Raw genomic sequence first — 14,741 nt, forward strand, 5'->3', positions numbered from 1 at the left:
ACCCAAAGCGCACCCCGGGTTCGCTTCCTGGGTTCGCTCGGGGTCCGCTGCGGGTTCGCTTTCAGAAAATTTGGGACCGCTCTGGGTGCGCTTCGGGTTCGCTCTGCGTTCGCTCGGGGTCAGCTCTGGGTCCGCTAGAGCGAACCCAGCGTTCGCTTTCCGGGTTCGCTTTACGCACTCATGCGTGAAGCGGACCCCGCTTTAATCTTGCCACCAGTAAGCCCCGCCCCTTGTATATTCCAAATACAGTGGTGAAATCGATCATTACTGTTTTAATGGCGATCGAAACATGTACATGTAAGTGACAATATTGAGAACGTTGATAATTTTTCAAGAATTTCACCGTACATTCGACGTAGAATTATCACCTTTATTTTTCTTAACTTACAAGCTAAGTATATCTCGAAAGAAAAAAAAAAAAGGTGTTAAATTTATTTTCGATGTATCAGATGGAGTGAAATTGATAAGAGTATCTTAATTAAAAAAAAGCTTTCAAATTCATTTGTTTATATTATTCATGCGTTTTAAAATAAGTTTGAACTTCCAATCGTAATTGCAATTGCTAAATCGTAATTTAAATGTTTGAAAGACAAACAAATGAATTACGATCTTATCTATAAAATAGCTTTGACATACTGTACACGTAAAATGCTAAGTTTTCATATTTAGCAGTTTATATTTAAACTAGGTTGTCGTCCATTACATGTATATGTAGGTCGTGATAATCACTAAAAATTCTCATACAGTGTAACTTGAGTTTCGTTTTACAGATCATTTATAATTTACTTCCATGCTATAAATCATTGTTTTATAAGGCGAGTTTAACGGAAGACTTATAAAAAAAAAACAACAACAATCAAAATACCAAAACAAACAAACAAAAACTAATAACTGGTCCACTGATAAGAATATATATATATATTTTTTTAAGTTGTTTTCAAATACATGTAAATGATCACTTGAATAGTTTGTGTTCCTTACTGGTTCATGATCCCCCCCCCCCCCCCCCCCCCCCACTACATACATGTACATACTGGAGTGGCTTGTTAACAAACAAAATTCTAAATGTTTAAAAATAAATAAATACAGGAAAGAAAAAACAAAACAAGAATTCAATAACTGTAAACTCGCATGATTAAGTAGATGAAATTAAGATAATAACGCCTGATGTTTTTGTTTTTTTTGTTTGTTTTTTATATTGTTTTATTTCGATGAGCCCCCCACCCCTCTCCGTACTTGAATTATTTTCTATGGGCCGGTTGTAGCGATTTTAATTTCAAATAATATACAGTGTTTTTTTCTCTCTCTCTCTGTGTCTCTCTCTCTCTCTCGTAAAGCTATTTTACTGATTTTCAGCATTCAGGTTGCAGCAAATTACATGCATGAACATGTACTCTTAATGCAACGTACCAAAGAATTATGATGTTTCCAAATTCAAAAATCTAAAGAAAAAAAAAAGAATAATAATTGTATTTCTCATTGATAACGTGCCCAGACGAGGTACATGTAACTTAAGGGGCATCGAATGTAGGGGGAGTATATACTCAGGTATATCGTGACCATGGAGACAGTATACATCCAGCTAGCAAGTGTCAATTAAAAAAACCCACCGCAATTGCTCTTAATACCCGCAATATTTTGGAAACAGGTGGATGATTACTGATACGTGATGACCTTGGCTTCACTTTGAAACTACAATTATTAAAGTGTTGAAATTAAATAATTATGACAATTACAAAGTTCAAATACGGGTACCTATGTAAACTAATGAAAAAATATATGTACGTTTTCGTATTAAGGTATCTTTGCAAGTTCAATTTACTAATGTTGGAATTACATTATGTTCATGTAAAGTATTTCCAAAATTACATGTAGTACATGTAAGAGGTTCGTGAACATGTAAACCTGTATAATTATACATATCGACGCGAAGGAAAGTGATAAGCTTTTTTTTTTTTTTTTTTTTTTTTGACTTGCAAGTAGTTACAAAAATTCAAAAACATGCAATGTAAGGTCTACACGTAGGATAATTAAAATTGACAAAATAATCTTTCCCTATGTACATGTATTTAAATCAAGCTATTTATTAAATTTTGGTGAAAGATTAATTAAAAAAAATATCATAGTAGTTAAATGAGATTTTTTTTCTCCAATTTACGTATTGACATAATGCACATTTATTCTGTACAATGCACATTTAATTTTTTTTTCATGATCAATTATTAAGATCGATAATTTCGAAGTTGATCTGGATAAATTAAAACGTGCATTAAATTGAAATAATTAATAAAAAATAATCAAATTAAAGCACGTACATGTTCTTATACTAAATGTTCTTATACTAATGTTCTTATACTGTATCTTGAGATAATAAAATTCTATAATTTATCGAAGACCATTTTTTTTCTTATTTTTTTAGTAACATATGTTATAACCATTATTATCTTCCTTTTTTTTCTATTATCAATTAAAGTACTTATTGTCTGATAAATTTACGCAATATATATTTATATATTAATGGATTTTAAAAACATAAAGAAAATAAATATTTAACTATACATGTAACATGCTACCTGGAAAATAAAAATATATAATGTATCAATAGATTTTAAAAATAAAAAATAATGAAAATAGATGTGTAAATATTGCATGTTGTCTGGAGAATTAAAGTATATAAATGTAAAATCATGTTTAAAAATCATATTAATAATATTTTTACACTGTACATTCACACGCTTTGCTTGTACAATGTTTAGATTATAAACTGGCAGGTTGACTGGTCAATGCGCTGATGGTCAACACATTTTATCACTTATCCTAATTGACAGACCTGTTCGGCATGTTGATTGGTCGAAGCGCTGATGAGTTAATCGATAATCCTGATTGACAGCTCTGTTACGCAATACCGAACGCGCGTTTCGCGTTCTGGGACCGCTACTGAAATGGGGTTCGCTTTCAGTGTTCGCTCTGGGTTCGCTACGGGTGCACTCCGGGTTCGCTCAGGGTCAGCACTAGCAGACCCCAAGCGAACCCAAAGGGAACCCAGAGAGCGAACCCGGGGTGCGCTCTGGGTTCGCTTTCTGTTAGGTTGTGTCTGGTCGGTACTGTATATACAGTAAATACACAGGGACCATATTTAGACAAATAGATGTGAAGATATCTTTGTGATTGGATTATGTTTATATATGTTTATAGCAACTGGAAATGGGCAGATTTTCCTTCAATTTGTAAAACTAGATAATTTTGATAAGCATTGAATTGCATTCATTGATATTTTCTGGTGCCCAAAATTTCTTTTCTGCTATTATTGTTATCAACTATAGAGATCGATGCATCAAATTTTCTTTGTACAAAGCATTCATTTGTTATAAATGAAGGTGATGGTGTACCAAGATGTAACAGTGTATTATAATATCATGACAACATCTGAAGGGCTTCATTTTCTCTGAAGTCTTTACTTACATCTTGCTGGGACAGTCCAACTGATATCAGAGTAATGGTCCGTATCGTGCGAGGGGATATATTGAGTATGAGGTCTGATGTAGAGATGTCCATATGTGGGGCTTTGCCCTGTGGTGCTTTACTGTAGAATGAGATATCACATGGATTCAGGATCTGCAATTGAAGAATATCTCTCATTAACTCAAATATCGCATGGATTTAGGATCTACAATTGAAGGATATCTCATTAACTCAGATATCGCATGGATTTCGGATCTACAATTATAGGACATATCTCCTTAATTCAGACATCACAAAGATTCAGGATCTGGAATGATATCTCAATAAATTAATTCAGACATCACAGGGAGTCAAAATCTACGACTGAACAAGATGTCATACAAGTATTTCAGATATCAAATGGATTCTACCAACTGAAAAAAATGGCATGCAAGTAGTACCTATATCACATGGTATAATGATATACTCTAACCTAGGCCTTTTGTTTCTCTCATTGAAGATGGCCACAGTAAATATTGTAGATTACTGACAATAGCGACATATAAATGATATACTGTAGATCACTGAATTTTCTCGAGATCTTATTTTCATGAAATTGTTATTTTGTATTTATAAGCGAGACAAAATTTTCATGAACTTTGGTCATTGCTCTGTATATTCTTTAATAATACTAATATATGCGAGAATTCTATTTTTACTTGACAGACTCATGTAAATACAGTGGACCCTTAGATATCCGGACGCTTCACTTATCCGGACATTTTGACTGGGAACCTAAGCGTCCGGATAAATGAGGCTCCACTGTACATGAAAATAAAGTTCTCATGAATAAAAAGCGATTTACAGCACTCAAACCTGCATTTTTCTCTCTTGCTGAAAACAGCCTAGGAGATTTATAGATTACCAATCTAGTGGGCATATAAATTAACATATACACTGACCTGGGCCTTGCGTTTTTCTCTCTCATTGAAGACAGCTGAGGCGATCTGTAGATTACTGACGCTAGCAGACATATCCTGCGTCTCTGGGGTCAACCTCATTCTAAATGTCACCTCCATCTATAAATAGAAGCATATAAATAGAAGCATATAAAATGTTGTCCCAAGTTCCAACTAGTTATAATTGTAACGGGGACCGTTACAGATGTTCCCCAAACGCTCCCCAACTCCCTTTTGGTGTCTTATTTCCTGTAAGCTTCATTAAATAAGGCAATGAAGTATATTTGTCGTTTTTTGCATTTCACGCGCGCACACGTGCATGCATGTGCAGTATGACCATGTCATCCCGTCTATACTATTAATGCATCTTTATATTCTCAGTATCAAAACATTTTATCAAAAATATATAAGTTCCGGCTATATCAAGTATATTGGTCATCTTAGCATTGCGCGCACGCGCACCTGCATGCATGTTCATAATGACCATGCCATCTTGTCTACACTTATAATATGTCTATTTATTCTTAGTATCAAAGCTTTTCATCAAAAAATCTAAAAGTTACGGCTATATTAAGTATATTGGCCATTTAACACATTGCACGCGCGCGCATGTGCATGCATGTGACTGATGTCCACATCATCTTGTCTACACTTTTAATATATCTGTATATTCTTAATATCAAAGCTTTTCATCAAAAAATATAAAAATTACGACTATATTAAATATATTGGTCATTTAACACATTGCACGCGCGCGCACGTGCATGCATATGCATGCATGTGCATGATGACCATGTCATCTTGTCTACACTTTTAATATATATAAATATTTTCAGTATCAAATCATTTCATCAAAAAATATAAAAGTTACGACTGTATCAAGTAAATTGGTCATTTTACGATCTGCGCGTGCGCGCACGTGCATGCATGTGCATGTTGACCATGTCATCTTGTGTACACTTTTAATAGATCCTTATATTCTGAGTATCAAAGCATTTCATCAAAAAATATAAAAGTTACAGCTATATCATGTATATTGGTCATTTTACGCATTGCACGCGCACGCACGTGCGTGCACGTGCGCGCAAAATGACCTTAGTTCCGCAATCTACATAACATACCTAGTAACCCTAAAAAGGTTTTAACTCAATTGGATGTGCAGTTTCCGAGAACACTCGCGGACAAAAAAGTACCGGAGAAGAAATAAGAATAAAAAAGAATAATAATAATAATAACTAGATGAGATCTCGTTGCGAGCAACGAGTAGGTCTTCCGTCCGATTTCTCGATAAGATGAGATATGATTTTGATTATGATCTTTGTTAAAAGATAATAATATATAGACTTCCCTTATTAGATTTCATTCTTTTGATTTATATACCATTATCAAAGAGCTATAGATGACATACTTTTGGCCCCTCTGAGACCCTAGTTTAAGGAGTCAGCCCCTTTTTCTTGATATCAAATGAAAGGTCTTGTGATTTTGGAAACGATTTTTCAAGAAATATTCAAAGATTTCCTTTCGTTGTGGAGATATGCTGAATGGAAATATTTAGGGGTCACCCCTACAAGTCCTTAATCGGGCCGTTTGACAAAAAAGTGAAAGGAAGCATATTGTTTAGAACATTATTCTGACCATCTTTTGTTCAGTATTGCTTATCAAAATATTCTTCCTTTTCGAGATATAAAGCGTCAAAGATTTAGCATTCTGGCCCCTTGTGACCCCTTATTACGTAACATATGATCAGAATCTTATCATATATTGTTGTAAATCGTTAAGATAAACATCTTTGCTTCAGTAATGTATTACAAATTATTGCTGGTTAAAGAGTTATAGATGAAAGATTTTGGCCCCTCTCAGCCCCTAATTTGAAGGGTCAGTCCCTTTTTCTTGATATCAAATGAAAGGTTTTGTGATTTTGAAGACTTTTTGTTCAACAATTATTCAGAGATTTCTTTTCGTTGTGGAGATATGCTGAATGGAAATATTTAGGGGCCACCCCTTCAGGTCCTTAATTGGGCCGTCTGACAAAAATTGAAAGAGTGCATGTTGTTTAGAACATTATTCTGACCATCTTTTGTTCAGTATTGCTTATCATAATATTCTTCCTTTTCGAGTTATAAAGTGTCAAAGATTAAGCATGCTGGCCCCTTGTGACCCCTTATTACGTAACATATGATCTGAATCTTATCATATATTGCTGTAAATCATTAAGATAAACATCTTTGTTTCAGTAATGTATTACAAATTATTGCTGGTTAAAGAGTTATAGATGGAAGACTTTTGGCCCCTCTCAGCCCCTAATTTGAAGGGTCAGCCCCTTTTTCTTGATATCAAATGAAAGGTCTTGTGATTTTGAAGACTTTTTGTTCAACAACTATTCAGAGATTTCTTTTCGTTGTGGAGATATACTGAATGGAAATATTTAGGGGCCACCCCTTCAGGTCCTTAATGGGGCCGTCTGACAAAAATTGAAAGAGTGCATGTTGTTTAGAACATTATTCTGACCATCTTTTGTTCAGTATTGCTTATCATAATATTCTTCCTTTTCGAGATATAAAGCGTCAAAGATTTAGCATTCTGGCCCCTTGTGACCCCTTATTACATAACATATGATCAGAATCTTATCATATATTGTTGTAAATCATTAAGATAAACATCTTTGTTTCAGTAATGTATTACAAATTATTGCTGGTTAAAGAGTTATAGATGGAAGAATTTTGGCCCCTCTCAGCCCCTAATTTGAAGGGTCAGCCCCTTTTTCTTGATATCAAATGAAAGGTCTTGTGATTTTGAAGACTTTTTGTTCAACAACTATTCAGAGATTTCTTTTCGTTGTGGAGATATACTGAATGGAAATAATTAGGGGCCACCCCTTCAGGTCCTTAATGGGGCCGTCTGACAAAAATTGAAAGAGTGCATGTTGTTTAGAACATTATTCTGACCATCTTTTGTTCAGTATTGCTTATCAAAATATTCTTCCTTTTCGAGATATAAAGCGTCAAAGATTTAGCATTCTGGCCCCTTGTGACCCCTTATTACATAACATATGATCAGAATCTTATCATATATTGTTGTAAATCATTAAGATAAACATCTTTGTTTCAGTAATGTATTACAAATTATTGCTGGTTAAAGAGTTATAGATGAAAGACTTTTGGCCCCTCTCAGCCCCTAATTTGAAGGGTCAGCCCCTTTTTCTTGATATCAAATGAAAGGTCTTGTGATTTTGAAGACTTTTTTTTCAACAACTATTCAGAGATTTCTTTTCGTTGTGGAGATATACTGAATGGAAATATTTAGGGGCCACCCCTTCAGGTCCTTAATGGGGCCGTCTGACAAAAATTGAAAGAGTGCATGTTGTTTAGAACATTATTCTGACCATCTTTTGTTCAGTATTGCTTATCAAAATATTCTTCCTTTTCGAAATATAAAGCGTCAAAGATTTTGCATTCTGGCCCCTTGTGACCCCTTATTACGTAACATATGATCAAAATCTTATCATATATTGTTGTAAATTGTTAAGATAAACATTTTTGCTTCAGTAATGTATTACAAATTATTGATGGTTAAAGAGTTATAGATGAAAGACTTTTGGCCCCTCTCAGCCCCTAATTTGAGGGGTCAGCCCCTTTTTCTTGATATCAAATGAAAGGTCGTATCATTCTGCACAACTTTTCTTCTATATGTTTTAACAAATTCTTAACATGTATGAAGATATGAAAGAAAGGTGTAAAATTTTGTGAGATGTTTCTGAGACATTTTTTGAGCCCTACCGAGCTTCGGCGCCTTTTGAGCTAGAGAGATTTGGACACCTGCCTGCAAATCTACAAACCTTCCCCTACCTTCACTGAAAATCTTGACTCAATATCTTAAGTCGTTTCGGAGGAGTTTCCAGGACAAGCCGACCCTCTGAAAATCAGAAAATCCTAAATATCTCGAGATGGAAAGTGACGTCATCAACGAAAAAAATTTCCAATAAGGTTCAGATCAATACCTATCAGATCTGAAAGTTTCATGAAAATCGGCCAAGACGTTACCGAGAACTTGCGTGCACAAAATCGGTAAGAATAATAATAATAATAATAATAATAGGGAAAAAGAAACCGAACGAAAACAATAAGGTCTTCTGTTGGAGACGGAAGACCTTAACTAGTATTAATTGTAACGGGGACCGTTACAGATGTTCCCCAAACGCTCCCCAACACCCTCTTGGTGTCTTATTTCCTGTAAGCTTCATTAAATAAGGCAATGAAGTATATTGATCGTTTTTTGCATTTCACGCGCGCGCACGTGCATGCATGTGCAGGATGACCATGTCATCTCATCTATACTATTAATGCATCTTTATATTCTCAGTATCAAAACATTTCGTCAAAAAATAAATAAGTTCCGGCTATATCAAGTATATTGGTCATCTTAGCATTGCATGCATGCGCACCTGCATGCATGTTCCTAATGACCATGCCATTTTGTCTACACTTATAATTTGTCTGTTTATTCTTAGTATCATAGCTTTTCATAAAAAAATATAAAAGTTATGGCTATATTAAGTATATTGGTCATTTAACACATTGCACGCGCGCGCATGTGCATTCATGAGTATGATGTCCACATCATCTTGTCTACACTTTTAATATATCTGTATATTCTTAATATAAAAACTTTTCATAAAAAAATATAAAAATTACGGCTATATTAAGTATATTGGTCATTTAACACATTGCACGCGCGCGCACGTGCATGCATATGCATGCATGCATGTGCATGATGACCATGTCATCTTGTCTACACTTTTAATATATATAAATATTTTGAGTATCAAAGCATTTCATCAAAAAGTATAAAAGTTACGAATATATCAAGTATATTTGTCATTTTACGCTTTGCGCGTGCGCACACGTGCATGCATGTGCATGTTGACCATGTCATCTTGTTTACACTTTTAATATATCCTTATATTTTGAGTATCAAAGCATTTCATCAAAATATATAAAAGTTACAGCTATATCAAGTATATTAGTCATTTTACGCATTGCACGCGCACGCACGTGCATGCACGTGCGCGCAAAATGACCTTGATTCCGCAAATCTACATAACATGCCTATTAACCCTAAAAAGGTTTCACCTCAATCGGATGAGTAGTTGACGAGATCACTCGCGGACAAAAAAGTACCCAGGAAGAAGAAGAAGAAGAAAAATAATAATAATAATAAGAAACAGAGTAAAAACAATATGTTCCCCAACTTCGTTTGGGGAACATAATAACTAGATACTTATTGCCTAGGCAATAACAGGTCTTCCGTTTTCTTGACTTCTTCCAAAAAAAAAAAAAAAAAAAAAAAAAAAAAAAAAAAAAAAAAAAACAATCTTGCCAATAAGATTACTCTAAATAATTAACAAAAATCATCTCAAGGCTTCCAAAGATATATAAATACAAATAAAAACAAACGGAATTACTTTCCTGTTTTCTTTATGTACTTCGTCATGTAAGAAAGTGCTCCAAACGAATAAAATGTTCATTCTACACCTTAATTATTCACAACTGATCCTCCCTAAAAGTTTCCATGAAAAACTACTCATGTTTGAGACAACTTCCGGTTTTTCGGTTTGCACTTCCGGTGATAATAAATTGCATGGTTATGGTTTATCTAACATGCGCATAAGCCAAACATTTCTGTAAAAAGAAAAAAACTGTAACAATTCACTTTTCTGCATCGCTTCCTGTCACGACCGGAAGTGACGGCAACGTACGATTTTTACATGATGTAGATAAACTGAGGACTGACTATCAGTTCTAAAAGTTTTAGACTACAGCAATGTACTGTTTCTGAGCAATTTGGTAAACAAAATCTCAATTTGAGGACGGAAAAACACGCGACCGGAAGTGCATTTTCCTAAGATGATTAACGTCACACTAGACAATTGCAATCTCAATAACATATATAAAAATCTTTTCAAAAAACTTTATCTATAAGCGATACTTTTGGGAAAGATAAAAATCCCAATTACATAGTTTTCTCTTATAACCGGAAGTTGTCGTTTTTTGTTTCCAATGAGACCAACACATATAGAAACTGTGAAAGAGATTCAATTATATGATGCAAGTTTTATTTCAAAAGAGAAAAGTTGAAATTTTTTATTTCTTTGATCACTTCCTGTGACGACCGGAAGTGACGGCTGACGCTATTAACCCAAATGGTTTTGCCTACTCCTTAAGTTCTATTACTCCTATAAGTTTGGTGTCTTAATCTCTTCCTGTTTTTGAGATCTCACTTGCACAAATTCTTATTTTGCGGACAGTAAACACGCGACCGGAAGTGAATTTTACCAAGATATTTGACGTTACTCTAGACATTTGCAGTCTAAATAATATATTAAAAAACCATTTCAAACACTTAATCTATAAGAGATATTTATGGGAAAGTAAAATGCTCAAATTATGTATTTTTTCGCTTATAACCGGAAGTTGACGTTTTTGTTTCCGGTGGGACCAACATATTTCAAAACTGCGAAACAGATACAATAATGCCATGCAAGATTAAATCCAAAAAAGAAAAGTTGAAATTTTTGATTTCTTTAATCACTTCCTGTGACGACCAGAAGTGACGGCTGACAAATTTAAACATATTCTGCAAACGTACTTGTCATGATCTATAATCCCTGAAAGTTTGAGGTCTTAATCTTTTACCGTTTCTGAGATATCGTCCGGACATGATCTCTTTTGAAAAAACGAAAATTGGACATATCTGACGACCGGAAGTGAATTTTGCAAAATCCTTAAAAATGTTTTTAGTTTATTTTATTTATCATAACTCCTGAAAGTTTCAAGAAAATCCATCGAGCCATCTCTGAGAAATCGCTTGGACAAAAAACGGGAAAAAAATAATAATAATAATAAACAGTAGAATCACTATAAGGTCTTCCGTCTGAAACGGAAGACCTTAATAATAATAATAATAAGAAACCGAGTAAAAACAATATGTTCCCAAACTTCGTTTGGGGAACATAATTATAGGCATGCTAGCACAGAGCACCTGTAAATTTTATCCAATTTTATACAAATCTGACATGTTTTAACTGACCTAATTCAAATCAAGTGATATTGTCTATCATTTAATATAGGTTTAACTGTTATTATAATCTATTATGTAAAACAAGCCTTGTTTTTACTTACACTGAACCTTGTTCAGGTTGGGGGGAAATGTAAATTCCGCTATAATAGTGGTATATCACCATTATAGTGAGATTCCGCTATATTTTCAGCCGTAGTTACCCTCGATTTCATCAAATAACATATTTGCTGATTAAAGCGCAAGTTATGATGGGTATAAAAATGGACAATAATTTGAATCCTTGCATGTTATGAATTTTATTTAATTTTCTGCCGATGTGTTTTATAATACGAACACACTTTTTAAAGCGGAAGTTACATTTTTAACATAGCAACCAGTGATTGCGGTAGTATTGAACAAAGACTGACTCTTAATATCTCTTACACGTGTGCACAAATTAGTGCTTGTAATAACCTTGAACCCACGTTGAAATACGTTTGTCGAATTTACAGAAGAAAAGATGATTTTTGCCTGCATGGTAACGGGTATGGAGGCCCGTTGTGACAAACGAAAAAAGCTCATTACATGTTCACTTTATTCTGATGAAACCGATTTGTATTGTTTAATTGCAATAAATCGTGAACAATTATGTAAGATGTCATTTCTGGAGGTAATTACAAACACATTGTTTGACATTCTTTTTGAGAATGTTAAACAAAATTAACAATACGAATAACAAATTTAAAGGGCCTCGGTTTTAAGGGTGTCTTCCATCTATTCCCACTTAAAAAAAATCAGAAGTCCACATATTTCCGCTTGCAAAAATGATATAGTTTATTCAGAATATAATTTTGGGCAGACAGCCCATCAGTTACAAAAATAATTTATAATCTATACATATTTTACAATAAGTAAGACTCTCGCAGAGTCTAAAAGGGGGGGGGGGGGAGAATCCTGATCAAGTGTTCCTCAGTCCCACAGTTCCATTCACTTGTATAGAAGACTATAATATATGCTATAATATAAAGCAGAAGAAAGAATACTTTAAAACAATTAAATTGTTTTACAATATATGTAGCAATGCTGTTGTATTATATATAAAGATTTGAAAATTAACCTTGAACAAATAGACATTGGGTCAACCTGACAGATCATCGTAACGTAATGTAAGAGCATGATGGATAAATTTCCCTAAGCCAACTAGGGTACATATGCGATGTGAACCGAATAAATGAAGTAATTTAAATGTACTTGGAGATTTGTAATAATATTCATTTATGTATTTTTTCCTTAAATTTAGATATCTATGGCACTGAAGAATGAAATTAAATTCGTCTTCAATTTGATGCGTATCGTAAACATCGCAGAATCTATCCTCCCTGCTCTTGCTTTGTGTTGAAAGTTCATTTGTGTTTATAACAATTATGTTAATTACATCTCAACTTAGATGTTTTTCTTTTTTTACAATTCAATACACTTTAAGACAGAAAATACATTTAATAAATCGATGAAAATGCAATGATATATTTCACTTAATTTTGTACAGAAAATAAATAAATAGATTTTAAGAAAAAATTTGATGTAATTCACTCAATTTTTTACTCTTTGAATACGTTCAATTTAAGACAGAAAATTAAGTAAATCGATTCAATTTCTTTTTCAATTTGCTTAAGTTTAAAATACTGTATGAAATGTGAAGATAACAAACAGTAATCAATCTCAAAAGTCCATTGAAACAAAAAAAATTAAACAGAGCAAACACGGACCCCTAAAAACATCAGAGGTGGGATCAGGTGCCATGGAGGAGTGAGCACCCCCTACCGACCGGTCACACCCGCCGTGTGCTCCTTGTCATGATCGTGAAAAAACAGTAGACAATTCAATGTGTAAATAATGGCTTATGTGTACTTAAAAAAGCAGGCTTGATATTTTAGCGGCTGTGGCGCAGACAACGATGTACTAATTCATGATAACCATTAACAAATGAATTTCGCAAAATCCATGATGGACAGGAGATGCCTACTCCTCCATAGCACCTGATCCTACTTTTTCGAAAAATTTTATTGTTCAAATGGCCTTTTTCGTTATCTTCATATTTCTGTTTCTTCTTGTATTTCGTTCATTTATACCAGAATAATCTACTTCTGGTAATTAGGATTTCATTGTCTCTTTTTTGTTGCATAACGTACATGTAGTTAAATATAAAATTTTATGCAATTTACACAATCAATAAATTGTGCAGAATTTAAAAGACGTCACATCTACAGGTAATTTTCACAACTTTTCCCCTTTTCTTGCTAAGACTAATTATTTTATTTCATGGTTTCATCATCAAGAAAGGAAACATTTTACATCTACCTAAGATTACATGTAAAAGTGACATATATTGCTTACGGTTTAGACGACACAAATCGGTTCCATTAAAGTGAACTTGTGCTGAGCTTTATTTTCATTTGTCATAACGGGCCTCCATACCAGTAACTATGCAAGCAAAAATCACCTTTTCTTCTGTAAATTCGACAAACCTATTCCAAAGTGGGTTAAAAGTTATTACAAGCACTAATTTGTGAACATGTGTGAGAGATATTAAGAGTCAGTCTTTGTTCAAAACTACCGCAATCACTGGTTGCTATGTTAAAAATGTAACTTCCGCTTTAAAAAGTGTGTTCGTATTATAAAACGCATCAGCAGAAAATTAAATAAAATTCATAACATGCAAGGATTCAAGTTATTGTCCATTTTTATACCCATCATAACTTGCGCTTTAATCAGCAAATATGTTATTTGATGAAATCGAGGGTAACTACGGCTGAAAATATAGCGGAATCTCACTATAATAGTGATATACCACCATTATAGTGGAATTTACGTTTCCCCCCAACCTGTTGTTTTACTTACACTGAGCAGGAGAGCATTAGAGGTGGGATCAGGTGCCATGTATGTAGGTTAAACTGTTATTATAATCTATTACTGTAAAACAAGCCTTGTTTTTACTTACACTGAACCTTGTTTTTACTTACACTGAGCAGGAGAGCATTAGAGGTGGGATCAGGTGCCATGTATGTAGGTTTAACTGTTATTATAATCTATTTCTGTAAAACAAGCCTTGTTTTTACTTACACTGAACCTTGTTTTTACTTGCACTGAGCCTTGTTTTTACTTACACCGAACCTTGTTCTTACTTACACTGAGCAGGAGAGCATTAGAGGTGGGATCAGGTGCCATGAATATAGGTTTAACTGTAACTATAATCTATAACTGTATAATTATCCTTGTTCTTACTTA

General features: G+C 33.9%; 1 protein-coding gene across 1 annotated transcript in view; it reads right to left on the reverse strand.

Moving 5' to 3' along the window:
- The window catches only part of LOC133199121 (intermembrane lipid transfer protein VPS13A-like), a 131,655-nt gene that overhangs the window by 58,651 nt on the left and 58,263 nt on the right, over positions 1 to 14,741 (reverse strand). The window contains exons 44-45 of the mRNA XM_061334995.1: positions 4,404 to 4,520; positions 3,463 to 3,615 (exon numbers count right to left, since the gene is read on the reverse strand). Of these exons, the coding sequence (XP_061190979.1) occupies positions 3,463 to 3,615; positions 4,404 to 4,520 (270 nt within the window). The remainder of the gene's footprint in view (positions 1 to 3,462; positions 3,616 to 4,403; positions 4,521 to 14,741) is intronic.

The sequence above is a fragment of the Saccostrea echinata genome, unplaced genomic scaffold (assembly GCF_033153115.1).
Source record: "Saccostrea echinata isolate AGI-Se365-2 ecotype Australia unplaced genomic scaffold, CSIRO_AGI_Sech_v1 ptg000033l, whole genome shotgun sequence".
NCBI classification, from domain to species: domain Eukaryota; kingdom Metazoa; phylum Mollusca; class Bivalvia; order Ostreida; family Ostreidae; genus Saccostrea; species Saccostrea echinata.